Below are 16,394 nucleotides of genomic sequence, written 5' to 3'. Positions count from 1 at the left end.
TTTCAATAGTTTTTTAGGAAGCTCGTCTTAGCAACGTAGACAAAAAAAAATTAAGTTATAAAAGAATGATATAAATATCTACAAAAGTATGAGATATTATATAATTTAATATAGTGGGTGATTATCAAAATTATTAGCCAAACGAAATATAACTAATTTAAATGAGAAATTATACTTTTCGAGTTAGTTTAATAGTTTAGTATAAATTGTTAGAAATAGAGTGACACCATCCGTAAGGTGAGGTGAGTGGGTATGACGGGTGACACCTTGGGTTAGCGAACAGTGTGTCACCAGACCAAGTGACGCCAACGAACCAACCTTTAAACTTTAACCTCAATAGCGTCACATTGGGCCGAAACAGAAAGCTCTTTCCACTTTTGCCTGTCGCTGGTAATTTTTTTTTTTGGCAGACCCCCAAGATAGTTGAACTAGAAAAAAGTGTATTTAATGCATAGGCACAATTGCATTCTCATGAACAGAGCTCCATCCATTCCTACACCCCGACCCCCACTCCCATCAACAAAGCTGCATCCATTCCTACACCCCTTCTTTCATCAACACAGCTGCATCAATTCCTACACCCCACTCCTGTATTCACTCCTACATAAATTATCCTGTCTCTTGTCAAAAATGCCCACACTACAATTCATTATTAAAAGAATACAAATCTAGCACTGCAATTAATTTCCGTCCAAACCAACGAAGTGAAAATCCGCGGATCACTTATAATTACACCTAGCTTCCCAACACAAAATGAGATTGGTCTTAATTAGGATCTATAGTAGATTCTATAATCTTTAAGATTAAATCTCATAGCAAGTCGTCAAGTTATTGGTTAGATATTTTACCGACACACGCTCATAAGGCCAACAAGTCGACGTCTGACTCGTGACTGCATACTGTAAGGTAACTTTTTTTTTCTGTATTGTATGTAAGATAAAAGCTTGTATTGTATGTTAGATAATACAAATAATACCACATGGAAATTTTTGCCTATACAATTCATTGTGGTGAAATTAATTACTCTATTTAAAGTATGAGTATTACAAACGAAGACAATTTTTGTTTATTACTGCCTTTCTTTACAAACAAAATTCTTCGATTTTGGTGTACGAGTGTATCTTACTTTTTAAGTAATTAAAGCAACTGATAACTTTTGAACATAAAACAATTTACTTTTAAGAAAATTACTAATAAAGAAAATTACTAATGTCGGCGTGGTCGAGTCGGTAAAGCTCATGGTTGCTAAACCGAAAAGTCTCGAGTTCGAACCCTCGGGCAGATGAGGCTCGTTAGCTGGGGACAGCCACTCTTCTAGGAGAGACAACTCCAAAATTAAACAACTGCTTCCTTGTAGTTTGTTCTTGGTTGGACAAAGGCTATGGAAGCAAATCCAAAAAGAAAAGCAGGCTGAAATCGGAGTCAATGGCCTCAATGGCGCATAACCAGTTGACACGTAACGCTTAATTGTGTTGGAGGCGTGGTCGAGTCGGCAAAAGCTCATGGTTGATAAATTCGAACAAAAGTCTCGAGTTCAAACCCACTGGCAGATAAATCTCGATCCCCTTCAACACTAATAATTAAGAACGAAGAAGAAGAAGAAGAAGAAGAAGAAAGAGCTGTTCAAGAATAATGTCAAGGATAATATTCTTAAAAAAAAATAGTAGCGTGCTTGGTGTTAAGGACATTGTGTTGTTTCGCTGCTTCAATTAGTTAGATCTACAGGGTTTGTAGACCTATCTTTTCTCATTATAATGAATAGTTTCAGCACTGAAGTGTTAAAATTCAGTGCTTTTTTTTATATATTGGGTTTTGGCATTTTATTCTCTTATTTTACTTAAAGGCATTAATAAGCACACACAATACTGCGAATATCCTCCGTCGTTAAAAACTTAAACATATTAAGCCTAGACAGAAGTTCAGCTTGGTCCAAAATAAAATATACTTATATGTTCTGTATATGTGTTCTGTTGGGTATTACATAAATATATATATGTATATATTTTTTTTTATAGGTCTAACCAACCAAACGCAAACACAACGTGAAATATGAGTTTATTGTGGAATCTGTTTTTTGCCTGCACATTACTGGGGACAGTGAACTCTCAAAGGTCGAACCAGTGTAAGTAGATCCACCTAACATTCACAGATTATTTCAGTGGGGTGTCATCCATTCGAACCAGTGTAAGTAGTTCCACCTAACATTCACAGATTATTTCAGTTAACTCTCAAAGGGCGAACCAGTGTAAGTAGTTCCACCTAACATTCACAGATTATTTCAGTTAACTCTCAAAGGGCGAACCAGTGTAAGTAGTTCCACCTAACATTCACAGATTATTTCAGTGAAATCTCAATGGGCGAACCAGTGTAAGTAGCTCCACCTAACATTCACAGATTATTTCAGTGAAATCTCAATGGGCGAACCAGTGTAAGTAGATCCACCTAACATTCACAGATTATTTCAGTCTACTCTCAAAGGGCGAACCAGTGTAAGTAGATCCACCTAACTTTCACAGATTATTTCAGTCTACTCTCAAAGGGCGAACCAGTGTAAGTAGATCCACCTAACTTTCACAGATTATTTCAGTGAGCTCTAAATGGGCGAACCAGTGTAAGTAGATCCACCTAACATTCACAGATTACTTTCGTGGGCTGTCGTCGATGTTGCTCTACCGTCTATAGGCTGTCTGCTACACCACCTCCTTCCACTCTTCTATCTTCGCATGTGTCAGGACCCTGAGCTGTCGTATCGTAGATCGGTCTTCTCATCAACTATCTACAATCATTATACAATCATTATACAAACATATCGGTGAATTTTCAGGTCCACACACAGAACGATAACGTAAAAACAACTTTATCATCGGTAAATTTATCTGAGTGTCTTATTGCTAAACCAAGTAAAAAGACCTACCCATCATTAACGCTGAAAACGCTTGAATATTTTTTCTGATAGGAAAAAAAAAGGAATTTTAATATTCGAAAATGCCAATTCGTGCACAAACCACGTTCGTTATCCGTATTTCAGGATTTCCCTTAATGTGCTACTTTTGGAAATCGCTAAATTTTTTCACATAGATGTATTATAATCCCAGGTATTTCCCTATCCGTACCAGTCTCTAATCGTAAAGCTAAGCATAAAAATCAAGTTCCCTTCTCGAACCTGACGGTCCATGGGGCAAGTGAAGTAAAGCTCACCTTCTTTCTGTGACCTTGGCATATAAAGGGATAGTGTGGTCAGCACTATGCCCAGCCGCCTTTACTTTCCCTAACTTGAGTTAGGAACCCATCAGAGCTGGGTGTACTCGGGGACGTTCTAGCGCTCTACCGCTCTCCCTCACAGCACATAGATCTACATGTAAGCACACACACACACCGTTTCTTTTGGGCAGACACCAACCCTCTCAAGATGACGGACCCAAACCTCTACATCTACAACTACCTCAACTATCTGGACAACAAGCTGTCGTCTGTAGAGGCCCGCGGCTGCGATGCCGGACTGCTCAACATTACTGTCTGCTTCGACATGGGGGACCCACTGGCCTACAACGAGTGCAATGTGAAGGTCGTCAACACAACCAAAACGGAAGTGTATAATGTTCCGGTTCTCTTTCGCGCCGTTTTTAGAGACGTTCCGGTTGTTACTTCCGGGTTGAACGGTAAGTCATGGCTGAATTACTGCTTGTGAAAAATTTCAGCGTAATGTTATCATTTGTTTCACGACTGTAAAGTACTTGTGAACAGCTTCAGCGTAATGTTATCATTTGTGTTATAACTATTAAGTGGTTGTAAACAACTTCAGGGTAATGTTATCATTTGTGTCACGACTATAAAGTACTTGTGAACATTTAAGTGCAGGGTTTCTTCCAGACATTTTCACCTGAATGGCAAGGGAAAATTGCGATAACGCTGACACTAGTTAAAGTATTTGTTTTCTTAATTATTAACCATTTATTTTTATTTTTTAGGGGGGGGGGGGGGGGGGGGCGAAGGAAATGATTCGCGGGACGTAGGGTGGTGGGGAAGGGGCGGATAATGAAATGAATGAAACTGTAGACCAGGGGTCTCCAAACTTTTCAGTATGAGGGCCGCATTAACTATCAAATTTTAGTTCGGGGGCCAGTTTCTTTCAGGCATGACTTTGATTTTTCAGGGTAGAGTTCCTCAGCCATCACCAACAAACGATTTTTCCTCGGACAAAAAAATCTCCGCGGGCCGGATGAGAGGACTTCGCGGGCCGCATCCGGCCCGCGGGCCGTAGTTTGGAGACCCCTGCTGTAGACTATTAAAGCGTAAGAAATGCTCTAATGAGTTACCTCAGGCAATATATCTATACTAGGTGTGACCCCACGGGATTATTACTAGAGATAAGAAATATTGTGATCCCCATATAATTACTTATTTTTTAATCAAACCTATGTTAATTAGATGTTTTGGGGTCGTCATAAAACTGTTGTGGTCTGGAGTCATTAGGCTAATAGGCTAAGTTGGGGGTCTGGGGTCATTAAGTTAATACATTTTGTGATCCCCTGGAAACTAATTCGAATTGGGATGTGACCTGGGATCATTAAGTTAATAAATTGTGTGATCCCCAGGAAACAACTTTGTTTTGGGGACCAACGTGCAAGTAGAGCCAACAGATGTCACCACCAGCGGGTTCAACATCCGGGTAACGTTATCCGGTTATCTGCCCTTCGACGTCCGTCTCTTCTGGTTCGCCTGCTCTCCGGCCCAGAGGAAGTCATTTTAAAACAAATTACTTTAGCACTAGACAATACACAAACTTTCTGTTCTTTTATTGTGTTGAGTTTTGTCATTTTAAAACAAATTACTTTAGCACTAGATGAATCAATACACAAACTTCCTGTTATTTTATTGTGTTGAGTTTTGTCATTTTAAAACAAATTACTTTAGCACTGGATCAATCAATACACAACTTTCTGTTCTTTAATTGTAATATGACAGTTTTGTCATTTTAAAACAAATTACTTTAGCACTAGATGAATCAATACACAAACTTCCTGTTATTTTATTGTGTTGAGTTTTGTCATTTTAAAACAAATTACTTTAGCACTGGATCAATCAATACACAACTTTCTGTTCTTTAATTGTAATATGACAGTTTTGTCATTTTAAAACAAATTACTTTAGCACTAGATGAATCAATACACAAACTTCCTGTTATTTTATTGTGTTGAGTTTTGTCATTTTAAAACAAATTACTTTAGCACTTGATCAATCAATACACACACCTTATGTTCTTTTATTGTGTTGAGTTTTGTCATTTTAAAACAAATTACTTTAGCACTAGATGAATCAATACACAAACTTCCTGTTATTTTATTGTGTTGAGTTTTGTCATTTTAAAACACATTAATTTAGCACTAGATCAATCAATACACAAACTTTATGTTTTTTTTATTGTGTTGAGTTTTGTCATTTTAAAACAAATTACTTTAGTACTAGACAAATCAATACACAAACTTTATGTTCTTTGATTGTGTTGAGTTTTGTCATTTTAAAACAAATTACTTTAGCACTAGATGAATCAATACACAAACTTCATGTTCGTTTATTGTATTGAGAGAGTTTAGTCATATTAAAACAAATTACATTAGCACTAGATCAATCAATACACAAACTGTATGTTCTTTTATTGTGTTGAGAGATTATTGTCATTTTAAAATAAATTACTTTAGCACTGGATACATCAATACACAACTTGGAGTTTTGTCATTTAAAAAAAAATTACTTTAGCACTAGATGAATCAATACACAAACTTCATGTTCTTTCATTGTGTTGAGTTTTGTTATTTTAAAACAAATTACTTTAGCACTAGACAAATCAATACACAACTTGAGGTTCTTTTATTGTGTTGAGATATTTTTGTCCTTTTGAAACAAATTACTTTAGCACTAGACAAATCAATACACAACTTGGAGTTTCTGTTCTTTTATTGTATTGAGAGAATTTTGTCGTTTAAATCATAATAGCACAAAATGTCGAAAAATACAAAGTCTCTATTAAACAAAGTAATAACATTCGCTATGCATCAGATTTGAACAAGTTGTTGAAAAGTTTCCATGTAAAAAACTGATTTGAACAAAACATTTAAGTTACGTGTAAATAGAATAATACGCTACATGTAATTAGTTAATTATGAACAATTTAAGTCCCCTTGCGGGATAGGCATTATACGCTATATGTAATTACTTAATTATGAACAATTTGAGGTCTCTATGAGGGATAGGCACTAGACGCCACACTGTTTAGGCGGTTGATATTCTTGGGTCAAGGTCGGCTTCTGTCTTTGGTCTACAGTAAACTGGAGATCAATGGAAAAAAAAAATTAAAGATGTTCTCTGGCATGGGAATGAAATGACAGAACGCGCAGATTGAAACAGTAAATTCTACACCATCAGGCTGTTTTGTTTATACCATGTGAAGTGTAAGATAAATTAATGATTGTCAAGAATCAAATTTCAACAAAAAAAGAACTTAAAAGGCGTTCTTATCGAGCCAGTAGTGATAGACAAAGTATTCGACCTACGCCATCGCCTAAAAGACATAGGTAGAAATGTAGACATGGATCTGGTATTTCTGTTTATTGATCTATAGATGTGTCTTGTTAGTTTAAATAATACTTTATATCTAATATTGCAACCAAATAATTTAACTAACATTTCACTATTGGGCAAGGAACTTCTCATAGGCCCTATATGCAATTAACATACTACATAACTTTTTTACACCAAATAATTACTCAAAAAACTCACACAAAACATAGGGCACTATACACACGATAATACATTACATAAAGACTATGAAAATACATATTACAAAATACACTTATACTTACCCTGGTGTGGATCAGGCATTCGTCGAAGATTCCAGAATTTTCGGACACTTGCTTGAAATCAGCCCTAACTGAGTCGTTAGACCAGTCCAGTTGCTGAACAAGGTTAAAGTAGTTGTCCCCTGTAAAAGGTGCCTGGTAGTCGTTTCTATGGGGGAAAAAAGCTCAACGAGTCAAAGGTCTTTAGATATTAACTAGAAAATCTTACTAACTAATGCCTGTCTATAGCTTGGACAGTTGCATGATTTATGTTCTCAACTAGTGTCTTCAAATGTTTTTGATAGTGAAGCGGTCATTGATCTAGAGAGTCTACAATCTGAGGTTATCTAATGAGTCTACAAATATTTAGTGAGTCTACAAATATCTAGTGAGCCTACAATGTGAGGTCATCTAGAAAACTTACAAATCTCTAGTGAGTCTACAATCTGAGGTTATCTAGAGAGCCTACAAATATCTAGTGAGTCTACAATTACCTAGTAGTTAAAGTCTACAAATATCTAGAGTCTACAGTGTGAGGTTGATGTCCCTACCTGGTCAGACACCTGGCGAGAGGTACCCGAGGGTAGTAGAGCAGGAACGAGAGGCACATCTCATCGGTGGTCTTTAGTCCTCCCTAGACGTCATCAAATAGTATGCAAAATATACGTGTATATATATATATATATATATATATATATATATATATATATATATATTTATTTATTTATACGTGTATATATGTGTAAATGTAAAGTGCTTAAAATGCAGCAATAGATTAGCATTTTAAAACTGTAATTATAATTATATTTATATACATATGCATTTGGTTTTATGATTATATGCATCCTTGCAGTCAACCATACATACATGATACTAATGATAGAATGAATTACTAAAGTGCAAGAACATACGATCAACAACCTACGTACTACAACCTACAAACAACTTACAAACGTGACGTCAGTTCGACCAGTGGATTCATAGTCGCACTCGACAAGAATCATGTCGCCCTAGAGAAATTTAAGGAAATAACAGATGTTTAGTTTACCCCAATGATTTAACTGAAATATTGTCACTGAAAAACCTGTTCTAAAATGCTTCAAATATCTTTGATTTAATCATAAAGGAAGTAAATGCATATATCGTAAAACTTTATTTACTTTATAACTTTAGACTGACCTTCTTGACCACTCGCTCTTCTTTTAACATCCGGGTCTCCTGGTAGTTAAAATCGTAGCTGTTGTCTTCCATGATGGGAGGTAACTCCACGTTATTCCGGAAGTGACGTGTCCGCATCTTCCTCCCCAGTAGGTGAGCGTGTAGGAAATTGGCAAAAACTTTTATCTCTGTATCTCCAACACCCTGGGATCGAAACCAGGTTAAACACATATTTAGTTTTGTTGTTTCAAATGAAAAGTGTCGGAAAATGTAGCAGCAATGGGACATTAAAGAAAAAAAAAACATGAATGGATATTACAATCTTTAGAACCAATCATAAAATACCTTAGCTATGCAGTCTGCAGTACAGTAACCAGCGGAGATAAAACTGGGCTCAAAAGGTGGAATCATCTGAAAGGGGTCAACACTGACCCCTGTTGTAAGCTGCCCAGCGTCGTACTGTCTCAGGTGTTTGGTCAAGTAGATCCTTATGCCAGAGTTGTCCACAAAATCTGGAAAACACGACGTCCAATTATTACTTTAATCCAACACACAATGTCAAGTGCATGTTCAGTCATCCATAATGCTTTTAATACATAGATTAGTTTATAACAAAATTTGAAACAGATATTGCGATAATTAAAGCTGGTAATTTACTTAAACTTAAATTAACTCTTATTAGCATCAATGTTTTATCTTGGAAAAAATGACATCACTTTTAAAATAAGCCTCTACATTAAATACCACAGGACTGGACAATGCTACAAGGCACATACAACATATCTTAAGATCAATCAAAGAAAAAAAAATGATAACTAACCTGATCTGAGATCGGGGTTGTTGTAGTGGGTTTCTATTCTAAAATAGACGGGGTCGTTGGGTGCACCAAGGGAGTAACCTACATTCTCTGGGAAGTTGAAAGTCTGGGGAATGTAATGTGGTTGTAGTGCTATGTTACTTAAACGCTAAAGGAATGTAGTGTGGATTTAGTGTAATGTTACACTAAACGCTGAAGACATCCGTAGGTTTATGTTTCTGGTCAGGGTGGTGAATGACTTTAGGTATGTTGCCTGACTTATGAGCATCATTTGACGTGTAATATTCCAACAGGATAAATCTAATCATAGTTATAAGTCTATTTGTAAAAGTATTTAATGTTTGTTATTTTAGAAAGATTTGTTTTATGAATTTTGTATTGTACTAGACTACCCGTTATCTTTTGATAACTATGGGTTTCGGGGGTCATCCATTAAAGACTTCACCTTTATTTGACGATTTTTATCTTTGTTTCACCCTCCATACTCTCACACATCGACACAAAAAGCTAGAACCCACATTAAAAAAAGACGTCACACCTCAGACAACATGTTTTTGTCTTTTAAAAACACCGATTTCGGCGGAACATGGGTCTGACCACACTATCCCTTCATATGCTAAGGTCACAGGTGAACTCTACCTCACTTGCCGAATTCCACCTCACCAGCCCAGTGTCCAGCCAAGTCACGATAGGCAACTTTATTATTCACATCTAAAGGTCACACCTCAGTTTATATGTTTTTGTCTTTTAAAAACATCGATTTATCTCGATAATATTTTCTGAGCATTTGAATAATAAATGAATAAATTATTAAAGCTGACGTCAAACTAATATTAGTATTAATGAATTAGAACCAATTACGTGTATTGCGTTTTTGCACTGTGCATGTAGCTTTATAATTCGTTAAATTTTTGAAAGCCATGAAAGCCGCCATATTTGTTGTGAAAATAAGTAAATCAATCAAGTGAAAGTTGTTTTTTCCTTAAAATAAGGTTCTTGGTCTGAACTTTTATAATTAAACGGGTGTTTCTATAAATGAGTATATCAATAAATTAATTAACTTCTATGAATAGATTTGTGAATAACAGTTTGGGGAAAAATAACATTATTCTTTACATAAATACGTATTTTACATTTCTACACATTGTGCAGATGCTCTCATGTAATGGAACAGACAAACAAAAAAGTAAAAACATAAATTAATATACAAACATAAAAACAACTTAAACTTGAGTATAATTTATAGATTTTCTTTTTTCCTATTATTGTACCTCCGTGTTGGCTATGCTTCTTTAACATCTTATGGATGTTGTGTGTTACACTAGTGTGGGCTGGTGTTGAATTATCTGTGGTTGGTGAAAACATGTATAGCCTATAGGTAAGGTCATAAACAGTATGTTATTTACAATGTTAAAAAACCTTGTATCGCAGATGGCCATCAATAGCAGACTGTATACAGATTTACTTGACCGTCGATGGCCAAAAAGGACAAACTGTATAAAGATTTACCTGGCCAACGGTGGCCAAAATGACGAAAATTTGATAAAGACTCACCCTCCCGCCGATGGCCCATGAAATGATGACGTGTTCACATTGATTGAGCTCCTGGCTCGGCGTCTCATCGTAACACATGTATGACGTGTTTAGGAACTTGTCATCCACCTTTATGGGGCAGTAGTAGACCACAAGATGGTGGACCAGCTCCTCGTGGCCTGGCTGGACAATGGGCTCGTACTGGACACACAACATCAAGTTCTTATCACTTGCAATTTTTAGTTTACTTCAGTGCACATCAAGTTTTTATCAAACCACTAGCAACTTTAAAAAATAATCTGTTATTGTATACTGCTAGTGCTTTTTGTACCTTTGTGAGTTTGTTAGTAGTTGGAGTAGAAAGACTACTATGTAGTTAAGTCGTTCACAAAAGAAACAAAAGAAATTACAAGTTGTTCTCAAAAGAAACATGTTTTCTTGTAATTTCTTTGCCAAGTTTTATACGATCAATACTATCGTTTAGAAGTCTAAATCATTATGGACCAATAATTAACTTGGACAGATAATTAGGACAAGTGAATATTGTGGTTGCAGTTGAAATGGATTAACTGAGATGTTCTTACCTTGAACATGTGATGTTTTTGGCCGAGGTCAGGAAGTTTGACAATCGTACACCTGTAGTATGTGCCCATGGCCGGCACGGTAAACTAAAGGTGAGAGAAAGTACAATAAGGGCAGGGATCAGAGCCAGTTCACTGGATGAAAATATTATTGTAGTTATATCATGCGACATAGATTTTAAAAAGCCTTTCACATATTTCAACGTGTTGGTGTTAAAACTTTTCCACAAAAAACACAAAAACATAAGTTATTAAAACAAAAACAAAAAGGAGCAAATCCAAAAAGAAAAGCAGGCTGAAATCGGAGTCAGCGGTCTGTAAGGAATCTTTTTCGGGAATCTCTTCCAACACTAAATATTAAGAACGCAGAAGAAGAAGAAAAACAAATACAGCAAGGATACTACCTAGTCTTTTCTCAATAAAAACTTACGTTAAAATAGCCAGAGTTCTTAATGTATGTGTCAACACATTGTTTAATGGACCATCTAATTACGTAACTGTGCTACTATTTAGAACTTTGTAAGAGAAATGTATACAATGTCGGCTCACAACAAGCCAACACTTACGTTTACATTCATGAAGTCAAAGGTCACAACGTCATCGGGCAGTGGTTTCTGGTTGGCCTCGCTTGAAGGCGGGTCCAGCATCAAAATGGACTTGACGCCTCGTCTGGACGACCCGTGGTACATGACCGTGGTATCGGAGGTTGGGTCGTTCGGGTTGTAGCTAAAAATAACACGGGTCGTGCCGTTCTGTGGATGTTGTGCCACGGATACATTTTTCACATTATTTTGTAGAGATGATATCACAGTTAATTTGAAGGATATGATGAGAGGGAAAAGAGAGAGCAATAACTAGAAAGTATTGGTAAAAGTGCAAACTCACAGACATCTTAGAGTAACAGAACGCACATTGAAGAGTATAGTCATGAAAAGCGACAACCGACTAGGATTAGATAAATTACTCAAGTACGTACAGTGATGGGCAAGTCATCAGAGTCACATGTCACGAGTTTCCTGACAAAGATCAAGGTCGTGTATTCCCCAGATTCAGCAGCTGAGACCAGACTCCAGTCCTGGATGGCATCAATAGCAGGCAAGAAGTTTCCTTCGGCGTGACGGTCCTGGGACACGAATACAAAAGTTTTACTTTCACACTCATGCCATAAGTTAGAGATTCATAAAGATAAAAAAAAAGTATGTATCTCCATGCTGCACATATAAAAAATATAAATAAACCTACAGAAAAATGGGATTGTCCATCTTTCACCCAGCCAATGACAACGTCTGAGTGTGTCATTGCGCCGTTTGGGGAAATCCCGAAACCAATGTAGCCTGAGAAAGCGAATATAAAAGTGTCAACATAAAGTTGCATATGACTGTTCTTATGTTGTTATCTTGTAAATTATTGTTTAAAGACAGTTTTTCATATTAATACTTTATTACAAATAATAACTGTGAATATGTTTTTGTTAAAACTTATTTTAATATTTGTAAGTCTAAAGTTATTTAATTTTTTTTAAAATAATTGTTCCCATTGTACCAGCAGTAAACAAAACAAAAACTTACCATTAAACTACCATTAGTCTTGACAAGAAAAACTACCATTAGTCCTGACAAGAAAACTTACCATTACAACCTACCATTAGAACCTACCATTAGAACCTACCATTAGAACCTACAATTAGAACCTACCATTACAACCTACCATTACAACCTACCATTAGAACCTACCATTAGAACCTACAATTAGAACCTACCATTACAACCTACCATTACAACCTACCATTAGAACCTACCATTAGAACCTACAATTAGAACCTACCATTACAACCTACCATTACAACCTACCATTAGAACCTACCATTAGTCCTGACCTGGACCTTGAACAAGATGTGTGTAGAGTTGAAGTTCCAGTACAGATTGTAGTTGTCGTCTAGAACTTCGTGGTAGTTGTATGTGTCTGTCGCCAGCGGTCCTGTCAATCACATTTAAAGCTCTAAGAGTTTGAGAACTACATTTCTTCACATAAGTAGCTTTAAACTATGTCTTATAGCATTTTCTGACAGTTTGTTGGTCAATATAACAGCTATATATGTTTTCTTGTCTTATCAAACAGGAGCAGGATATTATTCCCGAAAAACCGGTCAATGTACCCACCTCTAAGTCATTGAGTGATCAGGATAAAAACAGGGATAGGTTAAGGATAAGTTTGGGATTGGGCTAAAGTTAGGGCTAGGTAAAGAAAAGGCATAGGTTTTACGTTAGAGATAGGGTTAGTCTTAGGATTTTAGAGAATAGGATTTAATGTGGAGGTTATGGATAAGCGTAAGGTTTATATTAGGGAGTTGGATACTGAGATATATAATGACTAATATACTTATAGGTATAATACATATTCTACAAGGGGAGGAGAAATCGCCTGTGTAGTAATAGACAGATGTTTTATGATGGAGAGGGTGGTAATGGCGGTGAGATAGTTGACTCGAGGGTGATATCTTAGACATTGGTCAAACATGCACAAGTGATCGCATAATTAAGTCTTCGATATCTTTGAAGTGTTTTTCTTCTTGGCTGTTATTTACTTACCATCAGTGGCGGGGGCCGGGGGTACGTACAGCCCATCACATGACGCCATAAAAGGGATGATCAACAATACACAGGATAACATTTCTTACTGAAAGTTTAACAGTAAAGACAACATAACAAAACAACACTTGTTGTGAATTATGTGAAAGTTTAACAGTAAAGACAACATAACAAAACAACACTTGTTGTGAATTATGTGAAAGTTTAACAGTAAAGACAACATAACAAAACAACACTTGTTGTGAATTATGTGAAAGTTTAACAGTAAAGACAACATAACAAAACAACACTTGTTGTGAATTATGTGAAAGTTTAACAGTAAAGACAACATAACAAAACAACACTTGTTGTGAATTATGTGAAAGTTTAACAATGAAGACAACATAACAAAACAACAATTGTTGTGAATTATGTGAAAGTTGAACAGATAACTTAATATAACAACACATCAACTGATGTGAATAGTTTATTACTCTGGCGAATGTTTCAGAGACCGAAAATAAAATTAAGATAATTAATGAGGAAAATTGGTGGCTTAATTGTGTGAAAAGTCACAGCATCAAAAAATTCAGAGTGGAAACAACTTAAAATGAAATAATTTTCAATTGAGACATTTCAATGCATTAAAATTATTCGTTTTAATGAAATCCCGTTTATGGAATTCCATAGTATGGAAATGTATAATACTGAATTTTGTTTTCCGAAACCCTAAAAATTGAATTTTAATATGTTCTTTAAACCATATTCACTATTAAAAAAAACTCACTACTTACGTTTCAACGGTGATCAATATTTAGAAGTAGAATGGCTAGTTTTTTTTTTTGTTTAAATAGGTTTGAAGTTTATGGGGGGGGGGGGGGGAATTGTGTGTAAGATGGGAGGGTAGATTAGAAAGATAAGGCAGTCAGGTGAGAAAATCAAAGGTCAAGGTTGGATTATGTTGTAATAAAATATCAGGTGACCGGATTTAGGCCCATTTAAAACTTATACTAAACAGTACGTCATACGGAAAAATGTGTATTGCGTTATAGGAATCATAATCTAAATTAGGTCCCATAAAATACAAAGCGACGTGTCAATGCGTGTTTAAATGTTAGTCATTTTCACTAAACAGAAGGTGAATGAATATGAACGCGTATACCTTTGTAAGTAGGACTAGCCTGAGTTTGTAAGTAGGACTAGTCTAAGTTTGTAGGCTAGGTAGGACTAGTCTAAGTTTGTTAGTAGGACTAATCTGAGTACTACAACTTGCGACGAGAAAACAATCAAATTATTTGGGAGCAGATTTCAATTCAGGCCTCTCGTCGGAGTAAAGGGGGGGGGGGGGTAGGAAAGAAAGGCTACCCCCCACCCCTCCCACGAACGAAAAAAAAATGATATTGGAAATTATTTATGTTTTTCACAGTATACGCCCCCCACCCCAGAAAAATTAGTCGCCCCCCAAAAAAAATTCAAATGCCCCCCCCCCCACCCCCCCCCCCCCTCTCCGGATAAAAGTCTGAAAGAAAAAATGACTGAATGCGATTAGTTTACAAATTATTGCTTGCTGCAACACAATAAAACACGTAAAAACAGAAACAGTTTGACGTTGTCAATTAATCTATATGTTTCAGAGTAAAACAAAAACGAATAGTTTAGAAATTAAAGGTATGTTGCATTACTTTTCATCGCTGGTATGTCTAGTTAGAATGCCGGAGTTCCAAGGTTGGTGGACAAATTAATCTTTGAAGCAAAGTTATGTGTCACGTAATCTGGCAGAATCAAATACAAATTTAAATTTATAAACATTAGTTCCTAGAAGATACGAAATTTAAAAAAATACAGGTCAGTAGAAATACGTGACAACCACGCAACATGCGAGTCACCTTCACCTTCACCCCACCCTAAAGTATAATTGTGCTGACATTCTCTGTTTATTCTAGTTTGGTCTACATATTTTAGTTTACTATCTTTATATTCTTATTTAAACTGTACACTGAAATATGTCAAAGCCAACCTTGCACTGAAGCTATGGCTATAGACTGATAACGTGATGTGATTCATAACTCTTCGCCTGTTGTTTGGTTGGCCTTAAACCACGGCCTCTATATTCCCACGTTTTCTTTAACTTGCTTTCGTCTCTGTTTGTTTGTCTTTCCAATCAAATCTTGCTATCGAAATTTCTGGCACTTCCCAGTTAGCTAGCGCGCTGAAATTTTCAGGGAAGCTTTGTTTTGGATGACAATTGAATATTCAATTGTTATTTTACATTGTAACATCACATCACGAGGCAAACTATTCGGTTCCTTTTAACTTTAAATCACCTGTAATCACCTGTAAAACGTGCATTGTAGTCGTTTCTGAGGAGAAAACAGTCTAATGAGTCTACAATCAGAGGTCATTTAGTGAGTCTACAATCTGAGGTCATTTAGTGATGTCTACAATCTGAGGTCATTTAGTGAGTCTACATTCCGAAGATCCTGGTACGTCGGACTCCCAAGTCCCCTACGTAACAGCGTGGGGGAGGAGAGGTGCAAGACTGCCGGGAACCAAGAAGGGTTTGCTCTCGACCCTAAACAGATATCTTGACTTTAAGTTGCGGCCTTCACGTGGCTTCGGAAGAGTGCCACTAGTCGGACCAAGCTCATGACCCCCCCCCCCCCCCCCCATAGTGAGTGCGGAATGGCTTGTGGTAGCCAACAGCAGCTAGAGGTTTTTGATCTGACCGAGTAGAGCTGCTGTATGCGCAAGGCTCAAAGAACGACCGAACGCCCCCCTCGATCAAGCTGGGTACCAGGCGGTAGGACGACATCCCGCGTCTGGTGGGTGGGGAAGGAAAGCCCGGTGAGAGCCGACGGAAGTAGCGACCGATGTGTGGGAAACCTTCTGAGCCGGTTTCCGT

At 36.7% G+C, this 16,394-nt stretch overlaps 2 protein-coding genes across 4 annotated transcripts; one reads left to right on the top strand and one right to left on the bottom strand.

The window, feature by feature from the left end:
- The first annotated feature begins 853 nt into the window (after positions 1 to 853).
- LOC131955769 (uncharacterized) lies at positions 854 to 4,767 on the top strand. 3 transcript variants are annotated; one of them, XM_059320024.1, is made up of 5 exons: positions 854 to 901; positions 2,016 to 2,111; positions 2,235 to 2,245; positions 3,393 to 3,659; positions 4,596 to 4,767. In XM_059320024.1, the coding sequence occupies exons 2-5, from the start codon at positions 2,050 to 2,052 to the stop codon at positions 4,748 to 4,750; spliced, it is 495 nt and encodes a 164-aa protein (XP_059176007.1). In that variant the 5' UTR covers positions 854 to 901; positions 2,016 to 2,049; the 3' UTR covers positions 4,751 to 4,767. The 3 variants fall into 3 exon arrangements, with proteins under 3 accessions (XP_059176007.1, XP_059176004.1, XP_059176005.1); XM_059320021.1 differs by having other exon boundaries at positions 857 to 906; XM_059320022.1 differs by lacking the exon at positions 2,235 to 2,245 and having other exon boundaries at positions 857 to 906; positions 2,016 to 2,122.
- Positions 4,768 to 5,967: 1,200 nt separating this feature from the next.
- On the bottom strand, positions 5,968 to 13,553 carry LOC131955755 (DBH-like monooxygenase protein 1 homolog; the record flags this gene model as incomplete). The annotated part of the gene is given in 14 exon segments (XM_059320001.1): positions 5,968 to 6,326; positions 6,861 to 7,005; positions 7,388 to 7,470; positions 7,787 to 7,846; positions 8,016 to 8,198; positions 8,340 to 8,506; positions 8,815 to 8,917; positions 10,366 to 10,545; positions 10,929 to 11,012; positions 11,492 to 11,677; positions 11,902 to 12,048; positions 12,168 to 12,259; positions 12,789 to 12,902; positions 13,514 to 13,553. Coding segments are annotated over 14 exon segments (1,656 nt in total), but the record flags the coding sequence as incomplete, so codon positions are not given.
- Between the last annotated feature and the right edge of the window lie 2,841 nt (positions 13,554 to 16,394).

The sequence above is a fragment of the Physella acuta genome, unplaced genomic scaffold (assembly GCF_028476545.2).
Source record: "Physella acuta isolate Inbredline_101_S28 unplaced genomic scaffold, ASM2847654v3 ptg001100l, whole genome shotgun sequence".
NCBI lineage: Eukaryota > Metazoa > Mollusca > Gastropoda > Physidae > Physella > Physella acuta.
Note: the sequence above shows the minus strand (reverse complement) of the source record. Positions and strands in the feature narration are given on the sequence as shown.

Coding starts and splice junctions, on each gene's coding strand:
- LOC131955769 (XM_059320024.1), top strand. CDS start 2,050: ATGAGTTTATTGTGGAATCTGTTTTTTGCCTGCACATTACTGGGGACA. Junction 3,660..4,595: donor TGTTACTTCCGGGTTGAACG/GTAAGTCATGGC, acceptor TGTGATCCCCAG/GAAACAACTTTGTTTTGGGG.